This window comes from Pseudorca crassidens, chromosome 5, assembly GCF_039906515.1.
Source record: "Pseudorca crassidens isolate mPseCra1 chromosome 5, mPseCra1.hap1, whole genome shotgun sequence".
Lineage (NCBI taxonomy): Eukaryota > Metazoa > Chordata > Mammalia > Artiodactyla > Delphinidae > Pseudorca > Pseudorca crassidens.
This window is the reverse complement of record NC_090300.1, coordinates 84,130,670-84,149,301: the sequence shown is the minus strand read 5'-3', so window position 1 is coordinate 84,149,301 and position 18,632 is coordinate 84,130,670. Positions and strand designations below refer to the sequence as shown.

The window sequence follows — 18,632 nt, the reverse complement described above, 5'->3', positions numbered from 1 at the left end:
ATGGGATCCCCTTGGAAATTCTGTACTAAGGCATGTGCAACTTGCAAATAGGAGGCACTTAAAATCCATGGAGCTACTCTTGACCAAAAGGGGCTGGAAGATGATGGATGACTACTTACCACTTTTGTCACCCGGATGGAGAGTTGAGAGACACATTTCATGAGGCTTTCCAGAAGGTCCCAGTGGGACAGAGTACCAGTTGCCTGCAGCAGAGGCCAATGTGGTAAGGCACAATTGTATTGGCTTTTCTTCCTTCCCTGTTTCAATTCCCCTGTCCTGCACCACTGGACTTACATTCCCAATAATCTAGGGCTTTGTAACTAACTTTGCTTTCTGGAGAATCTAAGCTAAGGCAGGAGGGATACTTATGTGGTAGAGATACAATGGTTTCCCATCTAAAATAAATGTGTAGAAGTAAAAAGGTGAGTCAATTTAGAGGAAAAAAAGAAAACGACAGGAGACATGATATATGAATATGGTAAATACAATACACTTGGTTTTGCCCCTGAACAGGGTGATCTTTGTAAAATGATGATTCAATCTTTCCTCTCTCAACCTTAGAGCTGTTTCACTCTCCTCAAGCTGATAAAAGCCAGGCTGAGCTAAAACTGTACCACAGGGCAGGGTCGGGCTGGACCCCAGGGCTACTGCAAAGTTTTTGCATGTTGAGTACTCAGGGTCCAAGGTGCTAGGACAGCTTAGGTGCTGAGAAGACCCCTTTCCCACAGTGGACTCTCTGTTGCCAAAGAAACAAACCCATTTTTTGCGTTAACAAAACTTTTCAGGAAGTCATGTTTTTGGTTTTTCTAACAAGACTGGCTGCAACCCCAGCAGTGAAGAGTCACAAGAAGCTTTCTGACCTCTGTTTCAGGTCAGTTCCCCAGGGCACCCACCTGGCAACAAGCACCCTGATTTCTGCTACGGAGTGTTGTTGCAGTGACTTTCAGCCTGACAGTGGAGCCCCTGTGACTCCTTTCCCAGCTTCATTCAAACCCATCTATATAGCCTGCACCCAGAATGGGGTGGCCAGACCTTGGCTTTAAGACCACGGTGCTCCCGAGTGGTGCCGCAGTCTGTTAAGCTGTGGGAAAAGCCACCAGTGTGAGAGCGGTCACCTCTTCTTTGTACGCTCTCACATTCTTTTTGGTTCTCTGAGATGGAAATCACCAGAATTCTTAAAACGAAAAGAGAAGTGGACATTCAGAGCTAACCCTGGTCTAAACAGAGGGCTTTTTCCCTATTGCCCACTGCCTCTCTCCCTCCTGCATTTGGCACTCTACTCTGTGCCTGAAAACCTTGACTCTACCATAATTCCTACACCGCCTTTCCCCATCCTCTCTGCCCATCCAAACATCTTCCTTCCATAGAGGAGCATTCCAAATGTCACTTCCTCAATAAGCTCTCTTTGACTCTTCTAATCCCCATCTGTTCTTCCCCTTCTCTGAGCTCCTAAAGTCTGTACCACTCCTTTGTCACATCTAGCCAATTCCCCCCAATTTACTGAGTGCCTACTGTGTGCCTAGAACTGTGTCAAGCACTGTGGATGCAAAGGTGAACAGAATGGGAGAGAGATAAGAGCAAGATGGACAGACCCTAAGAAAAAGAAACAAGCAATGGCAGGAAAAGACCAAGGCAACCAGCCAGATCTGAGGCTGCAGGTTGGTGAAAATGGCAACAAAATATTGGGAGGTATGAGTGGAAATAAGACATACCATGGCCAGGAATTATCTTTGTTATCTTTCAACATGAGCCCAGATCCTGATTGAAATATAACATTCAGTTTCAAACTAAATGTAGAAATGGATCCAGAAAAAAGTAACAAGCAATAATAAAACAGATGTTAAACTGGGTAATTCAGAGAAAAGAGCAATCAAAGGAGAGCTGAGATATTTTTAAGACTGGCCAAGGGGTTTTGAGGTTCTTGATAAGGGTCTTTCACTGCCTTGAGGTGTTCCTGTTTATTTGCCTTGAGCTTTTAATGGATGTAAATGCCCTTCACTTCTGTGGATAACCAAACTAGAGAAAATAATCTTAAATTAAAGCCGGTGATATTTTGGTTGTGTTTAAGGAAGTTTTATTTGCTTTTGTTTTTTTGTGATGAAACTGGAAAGTGCAAATTTCAGAGGAAGTTGCAGTGTTTTATTACTTGATCCTTTAAGAGAATAGACAAACCCTGTATCCATCAGCGTTTGGGCTTCTCTGCCTGAGGGTAGGGGCCTGCCCTGGAATCCTGGCAGTTTGTGATTCTAGGATTCTGGGGATTGAGTTACCACAGACATTGGCTGCTATCCCCCTACCCACACTGTCCATTAGCGCTGCTGGCAAAGTTACAAAAGTCATACTTTTTTCAGTTTGTATTTCATTTTCCTTGTTCCTCAAGAAACAGTAAGGAGCCAACCATCTGGCAGTAGAAGGATACAGAGATGATTTTGGTGCTTTCATAATGGGACAGTGCAGCTGTCATGAAATCAAACCTGAATAAATGAAAGCTGAAGAGACAAGTGAACAGCCCATTAAAGATTGAACAGTAGGGTATTTACTGCTTAAACACACTAAACTATTTAACCACCCCTTAGACACAGTAACCACCTTCCTTTACTCTCCTCCTTCTTTCTTCTTCCCCTTCCTCCTCCCCTTCTCCTCCCTCTCCTTCTCTTTCTTCTTTCTTGCATATTTTCCTGAAAAGTGAAATAGATAGCTGCCCTTTGTTTCTTAGTGACAAAGTAATCTAGGGGAAAAACAATCTTTAACAAAAGGTTATGGTCTCCATATTTCAAAAAAAGGGGGTGGGGACTAGTCTAATTCCATGCATAAAATTAAAGAGAATTTGCATGGCTTTAGTGGAAAGGGGGAATTTATCTCTCATCAACTCTTCCCAGAAAGGGCAACATTTAAAGTATACCTTGCACAGACACATTTAGCTGCTATTTGAATACGAGAAGAAATCTGGCCATTTGCAGCCCAATTTATACAAGGACTGTCCCATGAAGAGCAGAATTTGATGGAGTGAAGGGCCTTAACAGCACCCTCACACTGACTGCCTCCCGATCCTGGAACTGATTTTGCTGGTGTCCACAGGGGGAGGTTGAGGGACTCTCCAGTGGCTGTCACTACTAGGAAACCTGCCTAAACCGCCTTCCTCTGTGAAGTCTTGGTTTCACTCTCACTCTTTTTAGTTTCCCCACCCCAAACTTCAGTTCTCTCCAAAGAGCAGTTTTAGGAATGAACGACAGAGACCAAGGATGAGGGAACTGACACCTCATCAGAGGGAGGAGGAGAGGGCTAAAATCTGAGAGCACCTAAATGTCCCCTGACTAGGTTTTTCTTTACCCATAGTCCCAAGGATTCTTCTAGAAACAAAAATGAGAGTGGATTCAGGTAGGTTAGCCTAGGCTGACCCTGATGGAGGGGTTGTGGAGCAGAGGCAGGGGGTGGGGGGGAGGGGTGGGGAGGGGTGAAGTGGGGGAGGGGTGGGGAGGGTGGGGTAGGAGGGAGGGGTAGGGGGTAGGGGGTAGGGGGCGGGTGGGCACAGGCAGGGAACTTTAGCAAGGCTCCCCAGGTTTCTAGTTTATGGAGTAGTTCCTTTCCGGTTCCTGGAAGCTGTATTTTCACCCACCGAGAGCCAGTCTTGCGGGCAGTGAAGTTCCTTTACGATGAGCCTGTGGCCAGGAGCACCAAAGGTCCATTGCAAAGCGGGGAAGGGGAGTGCTGACCAGCTGAGCTTCCCTCCCTGTGGGAAATCCCAGCAGGACTGGGAGAAGCAGAGCAGTGGAGGCCATCTGGTAGAAAATGTACCAAAGAAGGTTTTAAAATCTACCTGGGTCTCCAGATCAAAGGCTGGGAAAAAACAACTTACAGAAGCAAGCTAGAGCACTCGGGGACACGGGGGAAGAGGGGCAGGCAGGAACATGGACTTCCCCCAGTTCTCTTTCTGTTCTGCTTAGGATAGAAGCCACTGCCAGCTTTTAAAACACCAATTTGTATCCACTTATCTCTCCACTCAGTGTTCCCATCCACCCTCTGCCATATTTGATTACTGCCTGTTTATTAGAATTACAGCACATATCTTAGACCTTTCTTTAAATGCTGCTTTTACACTGTCATAAAGCAGAGGCCTCTTTTGGAAGGAGCATGAAATATTTTAAAAATCAGATTCAGGAGGTTCAGAGCGTTAATGAACTCAGGGTTTAGTCTATCGTATCATTTCAAAGCTTGTGTAAATGGCAGTACAGAGAATGGAAGAAGTCCTGGACTGAGAGTTCAGAGACAGTGGACTCCAGGCCTCCTTCCCTCTGCTTGTGTGACCCTAAGGAACTCTCTTCACTTCACTGGGGCTCAGTTTCCTCACTATATGGTAACAGGTTGTGCAAATATTCCTTCTGACGCTAACATGTTGTGACTTAAACTTTGCTCTTATGTACATATGGATTCTATTTTTAAAAAGTACTTTGGGACTAGTGTCCAGAGAGCCTGTTGATAAGCTGATCTTCAAGTTCTTTCCTAGCCTTCTTTAAAATCCTTCAAGCGGATACCTGATTTCCATCGTGCAAAGCTGGTGCTCAATCTTACGGAAGATGTGTTTGGAAATGATTCAGTAAGACGGAAAGGAGAAAGCTTAAGACCGTGACCGCTCTCATAACCCGGTGACAGGCCCGGCTGGAAAATAACTCACGCCTCAGGACTGAGGTGGCACCGAGCAACCGTGCATCACTGGGGAGGAAACGTCAACCTAAACTTGAGTCTTTGCTTTTACTTTTACTATTTTTTAAAAATCTTTGCTTCTCTTGTGCCCTAGCTGCTCCGGTTATTTCTGGGCTTCTGGAAATTTTAGTTTGTCTTTTAATTGTTCTTTAAAAATTAGCCCAGACCTAATTTTCTCTAGATGCCTCTGTGAACGCTGTAAGCTGATAATGTCTCTCTCATATTTGCCCACCTTGCACCTTCACATTCTCCTTTGTCACAGTGCTCGTGGCCTAATGTCATTACACCCTATGAAGTCTCCTCTATTTGTGTGATTCTTGCCCTACCTCAGTAGCTGCATGGAGTGCCTAGCAAAGTGTCTAGCACATTTTATATGCCGTATTAGTCAGGGTTCTCCGGAGAAACAGGACCAATACATATATGGAAAGAGGGAAAGATTGATTTTAAAGAATTAGCTCATGAGATTGTGGAGGTTGGCAAGTCCAAAATCTGCAGGCTAGGCCAGCAGGCTGCAGACGCAGGTTAAGGGTTGAAGTAGCAGCTCCATCTGAAGACAGTCTGCTGGTAGAATTTCTTCTTCCTTGGGTGAGAGCCGTCTCTTTTCTATTAAGGCCTTCAACTGAATAGGTTAAGTGCCACTTACATGGAAGATAATCAGCTGGCTCCACGTCTACTGATTTTAATGTTAATCTCAGCTTAAAAATATCTTCACAGAAACATCTAGAAAATGTTTGACCAAATATCTGGGTACTATTTCCTAGCCAAGTTGATACATAAAATTAACCACCACAGATGCTCACTAAGTCTTCTGAAGTGAGTTCATGATACAGCATATGTATGTGAACAGCCGCTTTGGGCTTCCTATTTCTCCTGGACCAGCTTTCTTCTAAAAAGCCTCTACTTCATTTTTTCCCCACTTTAAATCATTTTAACAGGTGTGTATTGTGGTCCTATTCTGTGGTCTGTTTTTCCTTTGAAACGTTTTGTTATTTTGTGTTTGCTGCAGAGTTCAAGGGGCCCTGTCTATTAACCATTTCCTGTTAGCTCTTTTTTTTTTTTAATTTTAGCTCTCATGACTTAATGAGGCATGGTGGCATGGTATTTACACATTCAGGCCCACGAAGTGGCAAAGATTTGTTTAATCTCCTGTTTTTCAGTTATCTATGCTTCTGTTTTCCTTCTGTTGAACTAGCCTTGGCCATGGTATGGGTTGGAGAGAAACTGAACATCAGAGCCTCATATTTCTTGGTATCAACGTGAAAGGGAGTTTACCCTAGAGGCATTACCTTATCTGAACATTTGGATTCAATTATAGTAATGATACTGTCACAAATGACACAGAGAAATGCTTACAATGTGAAGCTCAGTGGTTAAAAAAAAAGGATATAAAATTGTATATACAAAATGATCCAATTTTTTTTAATGTGCATAAAATATTGTAAGTATTTAAAATCTGAGTGGTGGAATGTGGTTTTTTTCCTGTGCTTTCTAAAATTTCTTTCTACATGTAAAAGAAAAATTCTTAATGTGAAAAATTTCCCCTTCTCTCTCTCCCTACTCCCAGCAAACCCTCCCATTAGCCTCCTGAGAGGTAATTATAATCATTACTAACAATGTGACATGTATTCTTTCAGTCATTTTACACACACACACACACACACACACACACACACACAGCTTTTTTCTTCCATAAATAGACCATGTATATTACTCACTCGAAAACTTGACTTTTTTACTTAACAAAATGTCTCCAAGCTCTTTCCTTGTGAGCCTGATTATTTACCCAAAGTCTACTGATTTAAATGTCTACCTTTTTGGAAAGGTAATTAAAATAATTCATAATTATGAATAATTTATTCATAATTATGCCCTAATTTAGGAGAAGGAAACTCACTCTCCACTCTAAACAGAGATTGAGGTTATTTCCAATTTTCTGCTATGAGAAACAATTCTGCAAAGAAATCCAGAAACATTTATCTTTGTGAACACATAAGAGTTTTTATTTATTTATTTAGTTAGTTAGTTTTGGCTGCGTTGGGTCTTTGTTGCTGCACGTGGGCTTTTCTCTAGTTGCGGCGAGCAGGGGCTACTCTTTGTTGTGGTGCGCGAGCTTCTTACTGTGGTGGCTTCTCTTGTGAAGCACGGGCTCTAGGCGCGTGGGCTTCAGTAGTTGCGGCACGCGGGCTCAGTAGTTGTGGCTCACGGGTGTAGTTGCTCCCTGGCGTGTGGGATCTTCCCGGACCAGGGCTCCAAGCCGTGTCCCCTGCATGGGCAGGTGGATTCTTAAGCACTGCACCACCAGGGAAGTCCCTGAGAGATGTGTTTTTAAGAGAGATTTCTAAAAGTTTTCTCAACTTTTCTACTGGAAGTATGCATTATTTTTTTATCATAAAAAAGGAACATTTTATTAAAAAACAAACAAATCAACAGGCTAAGATGAGATCACTCAGCTGGGTGCAGTCCATGAGAGCAGGTCTGTGCCAGGACCTAGCATCCACCTGGTACACAGTAGGTGTTTAATGCCTGTAGCGAGAAAGGTAAGCACAGCAAATCAAAATTCTTGAGAAGTATATAGAATACTTGCATATGGTGATTCTAGTATTTTTCAGATGATATTTATTCAGACAAAAATACTCTTAGTTTTTCTTTGCTTTTCTTTGCTATCAGGATGAAAAAATTCTATTCTGCAACCAAACAAATGACAAGAGTTAAAATTAATTAAATTCTAACAACCAACCTAAGAGGTAGGTACTATTATTGTCCCATTTTATGCGTGAGGGGCCCAGACCGTGACAAAGGCCGCGCACACACTAAACACCCTTTTCCGAGTCAGGGACCACACGCTGTTCACTGCCCAGAGGAGCTGGACTGGAGGAAAGGCCGAGGCGTCAACCCGGGGTCACACGTGAGTCTCCAACAGTCTCTCAAAAGCGTGTGGGGGCGGGGGGAGCGGAGCAGCGCCAATTCGCGGCTCCTGGTGCTCCCCGGCGCCCTCCGGAGCTGAGGGCGCCGGTGACGGGGGTCCCGCCACCCGGCTCGGGCGCAGAAGGCTGCGCTCCTCGCCCGAGCCGAAAGCTGCGCCCGGCACTCGTCCAGCTACGTTGAACCTGGGCGTGGTCCGCGGGCGCCGCGGCAGGGTCCGCCCTGGGCCTCCTCGCACCCAGACTTCCCCGCGCCCGGCCCCGCCCTGAGCCCGCGCGCCGTGCCCGCCTCGTGGCCACCAGGTACCCGTCCCCGCTGTCGGCTCCCACACCCGCGCTCCTAGCCTGCCGGCGACCAGTGCCGCCCGCCCCTCCTCCCCACCCTCCTCGCCCGCGTCCCCCGCGCGCTCCTCCCCCGCGGTGCCCCGGGGGCCACCCCCCACCCCTTGTCGGGCCTGGACCTGTTCCCCACTCGCCTGCTCCCCACCCCCCCCCCCAAAAAAAAATAGCAGAGGACTGCCGGGAAGCAGCTGCCCAGATCTCAGTTGTGAATTTATAGTTCGGGAATGAGCCTATAAACTGGAAAAGTTAGAGGAGTTTAGAGAATATCAGCGTTCTGAGAGCGGGAGGCCAGAGCAGTACGGTGTCAAAGCTAAAGGAAATTTCCCCACAGAACGAGGTGGTCATCGCCCCTAGCCTCACTCAAAACTCATAAAAACACATTTCGGGTGGAGCCAGAGGAATTACAGAAAAGAAGCTGAGGACTTTGGAAGAGGGTATAGAGGGTTAAAGATTGATCTTCAGAAGCCAACTAAGCTTGGACTCTGAAGCACTCAGCGCAGAGACAGGAGCCCAGGCTGCCTCGCTAGCTCCCCTCCTGCCCCGCAATCCAATTTACCATGGGAAGGTTGAGATCCAGGATGGGTGGCTTGTCCACAATCACACACCTGATTCTGGGCAGAGCCAGGACTATCAGCCCAGAACGCCAGTTCCTAACCATCATTTATAAACAATAAAATATGTAAGTAGGGCTTCCCTGGTGGCGCAGTGGTTGAGAGTCCACCTGCCGATGCAGGGGACACGGGTTCGTGCTCCGGTCCGGGAAGATCCCACATGCCGCGGAGCGGCTGGGCCCGTGAGCCATGGCCGCTGAGCCTGCGCGTCTGGAGCCTGTGCTCCGCGAGGGGAGAGGCCACAGCAGTGAGAGGCCCGAGTACAGAAAAAAAAAAATAAATAAAATAAAATGTAAGTAATGTTTTACAAATAGCCTTTGGGAACCAGTTAACTCAGCGTGATCAGTAACTCAGTAATGGTCTGCTCAGTCTGTCATCATTTTTCTCAGGTGCTTGCCAGTCTGTATTTCCTGGCCCACAGCAGTGCAGCTGGAGGAGGACTCTTGGAAGCCCAATGACTTGAACTTAACCCTGAGTAAATAGATTTTAGGGAAGAGGAGGAGAGGAAGGCATCTTGGATGGGGAAAGAACTTGAGCTGAGGGAGGATGAGCTGGCCCACCAGCGTTTGCAAGTGTTCTCCTAGTCAGGGCAAGTAGAGTGGCTGATAGAGTGGGAGCAGACAGTGGAGGGCTTTGGAGGTGAACGCTACAGGCTATAGGGCACAATGGGGAACTGGAAACGCACCGACAGGGAAACCAGCACTTTACTGGGGATTAGATTCATGGAGAGAGTGTTCGCTGAGACCCCAGGACTCTAGAACTCAATCATTTAGAAGGAAAACAAAATTTAAATATTGCTGTTGAAAGGAAGGTTGTGGGAGAAAGTACAGTCTTCTAGTTCAATTAATAGAAAAATCATTTTCCCTGGTTGTGTATGAATAATAAAAATACTGCTTACTATGTGCAAAGCACTGTTCTAGGTGCTTTATAAAAATTAATTCACTTATTCCTCATAACAAACCCACGAGGTTGTTGCTGTTTTTGCCACCACTTTACAGGTATGGAGGGTGAAGCACAAAGAGGTTGCTCAAGGTAAGTAGGTCTGTGCTGAGTCAAGGGCCCAGAATCAGAAGATTTGGGTCCCAGTGCCTCCATTTATTGCTTCTGTGAATTTACCCTCTCTGACCATGCTTTCTGGGGTTTTTTTTTTGTAATTTTATTAATTTTTTTATACAGCAGGTTCTTATTAGTCATCAGTTTTATACACATCAGTGTATACATGTCAATCCCAATCGCCCAATTCATCACACCACCACCACCACCCCCCCGCTGCTTTCCCCACTTGGTGTCCATGCGTTTGTTCTCTACATCTGTGTCTCTATTTCTGCCCTGCAAACTGGTTCATCTGTACCATTTTTCTAGGTTCCACATATATGCGTTAATATACGATATTTGTTTTTCTCTTTCTGACTTACTTCACTCTGTATGACAGTCTCTAGATCCATCCATCTCTCAACAAATGACCCAATTTCTTTCACTTTTATGGCTGAGTAATATTCCATTGTGTATATGTACCACATCTTCTTTATCCATTTGTCTGTCGATGGGCATTTAGGTTGCTTCCATGACCTGGCTGTTGTAAATAGTGCTGCAATATCTGTGAAGTGCATACTGTAATCCAGGCCTACTTATGAGGCAGGATGTGTGGGTGCTTTGCAAACAGTGCATTGTGATACCAATGGAAAGTGTTAATATTTAAGTAAAGGAGGGATGCATTCCAAGGCCAAATTCAAACCAAAAAGAGAAAATGACAAGCTTGGTTTGACTTGCAGAATTTAATGGGCTTGCCACCCAAGGAGAGGCAAAGATGGAATCGTAGTTAAATTGTGGGCTTTGGAGTCAGATGGATCTAAGTTGGAATGCCAGCTCTGCCATTAATTAGCTCTGTGACCTAAGTCACATAACATTTCTGATACTGCGTGGCTGATTTACTCATCTGTAAAATGGGCCTATTCCACTCCCCATAGAGCAGTTGTGAGGATTAAATGAGATATCCTTAATACTGTGCCTGCAAGGTGTGAGTGCTCAGTAAAATGTAGATAGGGCTATTATTTTTTCTGATTTTTTTTTTTTCTCCCCATCCTCTGTGTGTCTTTATATTCCCCCAGAGACAGCCTCACCATGAGCGGGGAATTGATCAAGAAGTATGTGGCAGCCATGGTGCTGAGTGCAGCTGGAGATGCCTTGGGGTACTTCAACGGGAAGTGGGAGTTCCTCCGGAATGGGGAAAAGATTCACAGGCAGCTGGCCCAGCTTGGCGGTTTGGATGCCATAGATGTGGAGAGGTGGAGAGTCAGTGATGACACGGTGATGCATCTGGCCACGGCAGACGCTCTCCTGGAAGCTGGCAAAGTCTCGGACTTGGCTCACCTGTATTCCATCCTTGCTAAGCATTACCAAAACTGCATGGGAGACATGAATGGCCGGGCACCAGGTGAGAGCAGCCAGTGGAGGTCCTGGGCAAGTGGAGAATAAACAGGCCCAAGGAAATCATTAAAAATATTGAATGAGATTTAAATTTCAAGGAGACATTAGTTTTTATAGTTGTTTCAGAAATAGAAACAACCTGAATGTTCTGTAATTTATTTAATTATGGTGACACATCTGCAGCCATTTAAATTATGCAGATAACTATTTACCAATATGGAAAGATATTGTATATTAAGTAAAAAAAATTAGGTTACAAAACACTATCTTATGAACCCATTTTCTTTCTTTTTTTTTTAAACATCTTTATTGGAGTATAATTGCTTTACAATGGTGTGTTAGTTTCTGCTTTATAACAAAGTGAATCAGCTATACATATACATATATCCTCATATCTCTTCCCTCTTGCATCTCCCTCCCTCCCACCCTCCCTATCCCACCCCTCTAGGTGGTCACAAAGCACCAGCTGATCTCCCTGTGCTATGTGGCTGCTTCCCACTAGCTATCTATTTTACATTTGGTAGTGTATATATGTCCATGCCACTCTCTCACTTTGTCCCAGCTTACCCTTCCCCCTCCCCATGTCCTCAAGTCCATTCTCTAGTAAGTCTGCGTCTTTATTCCCATCCTGCCCCTAGGTTCTTCATAACCTTTTTTTTTTTTTTAGATTCCATATATATGTGTTAGCATACGGTATTTGTTTTTCTCTTTCTGACTTCATTTTGTATGACAGACTCTGGGTCCATCCATCTCACTATAAATAACTCAATTTCATTTCTGAACCCATTTTCATTAAAAGTATATATGTAAAAAAAAAAAGTATATATGTATATCTCTGTTGGGAGAGGTCTGGAAGAATATACACAAAGATGTTAATCATTGTATGTGGGTGATAGGGGTATTTATAGTTTCTTATTTTCGTTTTACTTATTTATAGCTTCTGAGTTTTCTTTAATAAAGAAAATTTTTTTTCTTTTTAAAGAAGACTGGAAAAGGTCATGTAGAGACCCCTTTTCTGGTTCCAGGTTGCTCACAAGTGGTTCCTGCTCACTTTGGGAACTTTTTACAGCCACTTGGGCCACCAGCTGATGTGAATCGCCTTTCCCCCAGCTCCTCCTGTATTAGTTAGCTTGACCTGCTGTAACAAAATAACCTCAGACCGGCTGGCTTAAACAACGGACATTTATTTTCTCACTGTTTTGGAAGCCAGAAGCCTGAGATCAAGGTGTCGGTTTCATTTCTTCTGGAGACCTTTCTCTTTGGCTTGCAGACAGTTTCCTTCTAGCTGTGCCCTCTCAAAGCACACATTCCTGGTGTCTCTTTGTGTCTCCAAATTTCCTCTGCTTATTAGGACACTGATCAGACTGAATTAGGGCCCACCCTAACATTCTCACTTTAACTTCATCATCTCTGCCCTATCTCCAAATACAGTCACATTCCGAAGTACTAGGGGTTAGGGCTTCAACGTATGAATTTTGGGGAATACAATTCAGCCAATAACACCTCCTGATGAAAAGCTCCCCGCTCCATAAACCTAGGGGCGTCTAGTATAAGTACTCTGGTGTAAGTAAGGCACAATGTTGCTCTGGGATTTGGGGTTTGGAGTTTGGGGACATTCATCATCATACTTTTTCGCTTTCCCTTTCCATCAAGGAAAGCTGGAGATGGGGCTTGGTTCTCTCATCCTGCGGGGGCTTCGCTTTGGGGTACACTGACCCCATACCGGACTCTCCCCAGGGGGCGCCTCAATGCAGAACGCCATGCTGCTGGAGCCAGACAAAGCTGATGGCTGGAGGATTCCCTTTAACAGCCATGAGGGTGGCTGCGGGGCTGCCGTGCGGGCCATGTGCATCGGTCTCCGGTTCCCTCACCACAGCCAGCTGGACACCCTGATCCAGGTGAGCGTCGAGAGTGGCCGGATGACCCACCACCATCCCACAGGCTTCCTGGGAGCCCTCGTGTCTGCTCTTTTTACAGCCTATGCTGTGAACGGCAAGCCTCCCCAGCAGTGGGGAAAAGGACTGATGGAGCTGCTACCGGAAGCTAAAAAGTACATTGTCCAATCAGGCTACTTCGTGGAGCAGAATCTTCAACACTGGTAAGTTTGTAGCTGCACGTTCCTGCTAGAAGGTTGTTGAACCCGTGTGTGCACATGCGTGCATGTGTATGCCTAAAGCTCATAGATCATAGCAACCATCCTGGTTCTCACCATCCAGTTCTGTCGTCCACCGCATCCAGCTGCCTCCCCACCCACCTGCTAAGGATTTCAAGTACAGTCCCAGTGGTGGTGGCCACCAGGTCGCCAAGTGAAGACCTCAGGGAGTAAGGCAGCTACATTGCTTCCCTCATGCGTAGAGATCCTGTTCTCTATAGTTTTTGTGGCTGTTCTTTTTTTTTTTCTGGCCACACCACGTGGCATGCAGAATCTCAGTTCCCTGACCAGGGATCGAACCCATGCCCCCTGCAGTGGAAGCACAGAGTCTTAACCACTGGACCACCAGGGAAGTCCCTATGGCTATTCTTTACTGAGATGAACTTCCCTGCTTATTTCCTGGAACTTGTTTTTTCAGTGTTGTCTTGACACTCAATACTGTGAAATCCTTGGCTAAAATTATCTAGAGATAGGTTTTTCCACCAGCTAATTAATAAGTGGTAAGGCCACATCTTCCCCTTTTCTTGAATTCATTTCACGTTCCCTTTCTTAGAATAAAAAGGTCCAGGGCTTCCCTGGTGGTGCAGTGGTTGAGAGTCTGCCTGCTGATGCAGGGGACACGGGTTCCTGCCGCGGTCCAGGAAGATCCCACATGCCGTGGAGCAGCTGGGCCCGTGAGCCATGGCCGCTGAGCCTGTGCGTCCGGAGCCTGTGCTCCACAATGGGAGAGACCACAACAGTGAGTGGCCCGCTTACTGAGGCTTTCTAATGAAATCACCCATGGTCATGATGTTCCAAAGTTCTCTCTTAAAAAAAAATAGTAACCGTATAAGGAGATGATGTGTTAATTAGGTTGATGGTAGTGATCATTTCATTATGTATATGTATATCAAATCATCATGTCATACAGCCTTGAATATGTACAATTTTTGTTAAGAAAATAATATAAAGTAAATAATAAAATATATAATGACAGGCTAAATACATAAAGTTCACCCTTGAAAGTTGACACTTGCCATGATTCTCAACTCAGGAAAAACAAACCTTTATTTCTCACCTTTAACTTGCTGTATATCTTCTTTATGTAGCAACAGGTATCAATGCCTTATTGACATCATTCCTTAGCAAAAATTTATTGAATGAATGTCACTTAGAGCTCATTTTGATTTTTTTATATCATATGATTTTAGTACCAGAAGTTGAAGTCATCTTGGAGCTTTCCCTGCTCACACATCTATCTGGTACCTTTCCTAATGGCTTTTGACTTTATTTTTTCAATTGACTGTAGATTTTTTTCCTTCCTACAGGTCTTACTTCCAAGACCAATGGAAAAAGTACCTAAAACTCAGAGGGATTTGGGATGGCAGATCAGCCCCTACCTTCCCCAAGCCTTTTGATGTGAAGGAGAGGGATCAGTTCTACACCTCCGTGAGCTACTCTGGCTGGGGCGGCAGCAGTGGACATGATGCCCCCATGATTGCCTACGATGCCATCCTGGCTGCAGGAGACTCCTGGGAGGAGCTTGCCCACCGAGCCTTTTTCCACGGTGGAGACAGTGATTCTACAGCTGCCATTGCTGGCTGTTGGTGGGGAGCGATGTATGGTCTTAAAGGAGTGAGTCCCTTCAACTATGAGAAGCTAGAATACAGAAACCGGCTGGAAGAGATAGCTAGGGCTTTGTATTCTCTTAGGTCAAAGGAAGATACGTAACTCCCCTTTAGGGAGAAGTGACATTCATTTCTGGTGGTTTCTCCTCTTGTGTAGTCCCTTTTCTGCTCAGTTTCACTTTTTTCAAAGTCAAGAGTCTTAACCTTGTACTCAGGGAATTTTGAGATAACAGTCCCTTGGGTACCTGAAGGTCAGTCTTTCCAAACTTATTCTGTCCTCGCCCCCCACCCCAAATCTACCCCTCTTCCTATCCTGAAGAGTCTTTATGTCAGTTGATGGCATCAGCATCTCCCAAATTAGAAATCTCATAGCCTCATATTGAGTCTTCATTTTTACCATCTGATCTTTCACTAAGTTTTTTTCTGTTTGTTTTAGGGTGGGTTCCCCAAAGTGGACTCTGAGACAAGGATTTGAGTGCAAGTAGTTTATTTGGGGGGTGATTCCAGGAAGCACTGTTAGGAGAATGGGGAAGTGAGGCTGGGAAGGTGGGGGAGCCAGGACAAGGTGCATTAATGAGCATGTTACCAATGTGGGCAGTTGGGAATCGGTCCGTCTGGGTCCTCTGCGTAAGGCACTCAGAGTTGTCCCACCGACTTTTATCTGATGTTGGTGGAGGACCACTCCCAGGCGTGCTAACTCCCTGGTGCTTCCTGGCCTGCCTCTTGCGCTAGCCAAACACGAGTGTCCTCAGGTAAAGTCTCAGAGATGTTTGCAGTGGCAAGCTGTATGGCGCATGGGAACAGTGAGGGGTATATGTGGGGTCCCAATAGCATCTGCTGGTTGGTTCTACCTCCTAAATATCCTTCAAATCTGTTATTCTTTTACCTTTTTGCACCAAGTATGTTTCAGCTGGATTTCTGCAATCCAAGCTACTCAAGTCTGAGGAGAGGCTGCTCCTAGCTGCGCCCTCTCATTTCCTGGGCATGGCAGTTGACATGGTGCCAGTTTGTTGTTGCCTATTTGCTTGCCTTTATTCTCCTCTAGACAGAACCTAGCCTGGTGCCTGGGCACACAGGAGATACTTAATCAGTGTATATTAAATGAATGTTGTTTATTAGCCTCCTATCTGGTGCCTCAAATTGCAGTACTGCCTTCCTCATCGCCCTCCAGAGTGATCTTTACAAAGAGCAAATTGATCATGCTGCACTTCTAATCATGTACAATGAATACTCACCCCCTTTCTTCATTCCTCGGTGCTCTTCCCTCTCCTCTTCCCCTTTCGAGCCCCAGCTCAGGTAGCATCTCCTAGATGAAACCTGCTCTGACCGTTCAGGCTCCTCACTACACCCACAGCCTTCTGTCTCTAGCCCTCTCACCACACTGATCCTGTTGTGTGGTGACTGTGTGTCTTCTGGGGACTATCTCAGGCTACTTGTGAGGGCTTGTGTCTTATTCTTTTTGTGGCCTCCCCGTCTGGCCCATTAGAGAGATTCAGTATTTACTTTGGAAGTTCATCAATTTGTGTTGATGTGAATGCTTTCAACACGCAGTGTCTCATCTGTTTCGGATGCCCTCTGCTTCATGATTGTCAGGAGTGACCTGTGCCGGCCTGAGAGAGATAGAGGTGTGATGCTTTAACCAGGCCTGTGTGCTGACTTAAATGAGAAAAAGCTCTCAACTCTGTATTTGAAGCAGGACTCCAGCAAAGGCATGAGGTTTATTATTCTTTTATACGTAAAGAGAGAAGAAAATTCCAAAGCTCTTTTTCTGGTTCAAAAAACTCTGATGTGAGCCGGGACGAAGTGAGAGAATGGCGTGGACATATATACACTACCAAACGTAAGGTAGATAGCTAGTGGGAAGCAGCCGCATAGCACAGGGAGATCAGCTCTGTGCTTTGTGACCGCCTGGAGGGGTGGGATAAGGAAGGTGGGAGGGAGGGAGACGCAAGAGGGAAGAGATATAGGAACATATGTATATGTATAACTGATTCATTTTGTTATAAAGCAGAAACTAACACACCATTGTAAAGCAATTATACCCCGATAAAGATGTTAAAAAAAAAAGCTCTGATGTGTATTTATATATTTCAGAAAACAGACGTGTTTTAAATATTACAACTAGGACAGCAGATTCTTCAGCAGGACAATCAGAATTGCAGACTTTAGGGGTGGGGATTTACAATTTACAGAATATGGTAATAACCTCTTAGATTCAGGTGTCTTAAATTCAGGTGTAAAAGAAGACTTCTTTGTAGAAATATTTTGAGGACAGTTTCAGAATAATAGAAAGCAGTCAGTACATACATTTTTACACAAGATTCTTTTTTTTTTTTTTTTTTTTTGCGGTATGCGGGCCTCTCACTGTTGTGGCCTCTCCTGTTGCAGACCACAGGCTCCGGACGCGCTAGCTCAGTGGCCATGGCTCACAGGCCCAGCCGCTCCACGGCATGTGGGATCTTCCCGGACCGGGGCACGAACCTGTGTCCCCTGCATCGGCAGGTGAACTCTCAACCACTGCGCCACCAGGGAAGCCCTACACAAGATTCTTGAACAGAAGATTAAGATGGAGCCTCTCGTGACTGTAATTTCCCAGTTTTTGATAAAAACTGACATTATAGTGCAGAATAGTGTGTGCTTTTCTGCAGCTGTAGGAGAAGAGGAAACATCTTTTCCTGGTCTTGCTGGGGTTTCTTTTACCAATAATCAGGAGACCCTGAAGTTTTAAGGTGGAGAACTAGAATTCAGTTAGCACTGCCCAAACAGCAGAACTGAGATGCTTAAACGTTACAATATAGAAAAGGGAAGAAAAGTATTTTAACAAGTGGATTCTGAAGCATGATGTGTTTTACCTCTGTAACTGGTTTGGTGAATGGTCTGAATTTAGTGAGAAGCAAACATGGAATGATTTTCTTTTTCTCTAGCTACTGCCTTCATACATACTGCATTGAAGCTGCTTTTCCTGCCCCTAGCATCAACTTTTTGGTCTTGGGATGGGGGTATGGTGGTGGGTATTAAAAACCCAATCCAGTCCATCCCAGTCTAGTTTTTTAAAATTTCAGCTTTACTGAGGTATAAATGACATGTAAAATTGTAAGATATTTAAAGTGTACATTTGTGGTGATTTAATATATACATTGTGAAAGGTTTCCCTTCATCTAGTTAATTAACATATCCATCACCTCACATGTTTATCTTTTTTTGGTGAGAGCATTTAAGTTCTGCTCTCTTAGCAAATTTCAATTACACAATATAGTGTTATTAACTATAGTCACCATGGTTTACATCAGATCCTCAGACCTTATTCAGCTTATAGCTGAAAGTTTGTACCCTTTTACCAACCTCTCTCTATTTCCCTCACTACCACTGCTTCCCCCAACCAGCCCCTGGCAACCAATTTTCTACTCTGTTTCTATGAGTTTGACTTTTTTTTTTTTTTAGCTTCCACATATAAGTAATGTCGTGTAATATCTATCTTTCTCTGTGGCTGATTTCACTTAGCATAATGCCCTAAGGTCCACTGATGTTGTCAACGAATGGCAGGATTTCTCATAGCTGAATAATATTCCATTGTATATATGTACTACATCTTCTTTATCCATTCATCAGTTGACAGCCCCTTGAGTTGTGTCCATATCTTGGCTATCATGAATAATGCTGCGATAAACATGGGACACAGATATCTCTTTGTTACCCTGTTTTCATTTCCTTTGGGTATATACCCAGAAGTAGGAATCCCAGTCCGGTTTGATCAATTCTAACACTTTAATGTCATGTCCTCCTTTCTCCCCACCATAGTCAGTCCCGGGCCCAGAGGACTTAGAGGAGAAATGGAGACATGGATGCCTCTTTCATTCCTTGCCTCCCTCTC

The 18,632-nt window shown here is 44.8% G+C and overlaps 1 protein-coding gene across 6 annotated transcripts; it reads left to right on the top strand.

The window, feature by feature from the left end:
* The first annotated feature begins 7,535 nt into the window (after nucleotides 1-7,535).
* ADPRH (ADP-ribosylarginine hydrolase) lies at nucleotides 7,536-18,443 on the top strand. Of its 6 annotated transcripts, XM_067738794.1 has the most exons (7): nucleotides 7,822-7,925; nucleotides 8,698-8,867; nucleotides 9,574-9,607; nucleotides 10,684-11,009; nucleotides 12,740-13,100; nucleotides 14,462-14,768; nucleotides 17,150-18,443. In XM_067738794.1, exons 2-7 carry the CDS (start codon nucleotides 8,765-8,767, stop codon nucleotides 17,312-17,314), a joined length of 1,296 nt encoding a protein of 431 aa, XP_067594895.1. In that variant the 5' UTR covers nucleotides 7,822-7,925; nucleotides 8,698-8,764; the 3' UTR covers nucleotides 17,315-18,443. The 6 variants fall into 6 exon arrangements, with proteins under 6 accessions (XP_067594898.1, XP_067594899.1, XP_067594895.1 ...); XM_067738797.1 differs by lacking the exons at nucleotides 7,822-7,925; nucleotides 8,698-8,867 and adding an exon at nucleotides 7,536-7,606; XM_067738796.1 differs by lacking the exon at nucleotides 8,698-8,867.
* Nucleotides 18,444-18,632: the final 189 nt, after the last annotated feature.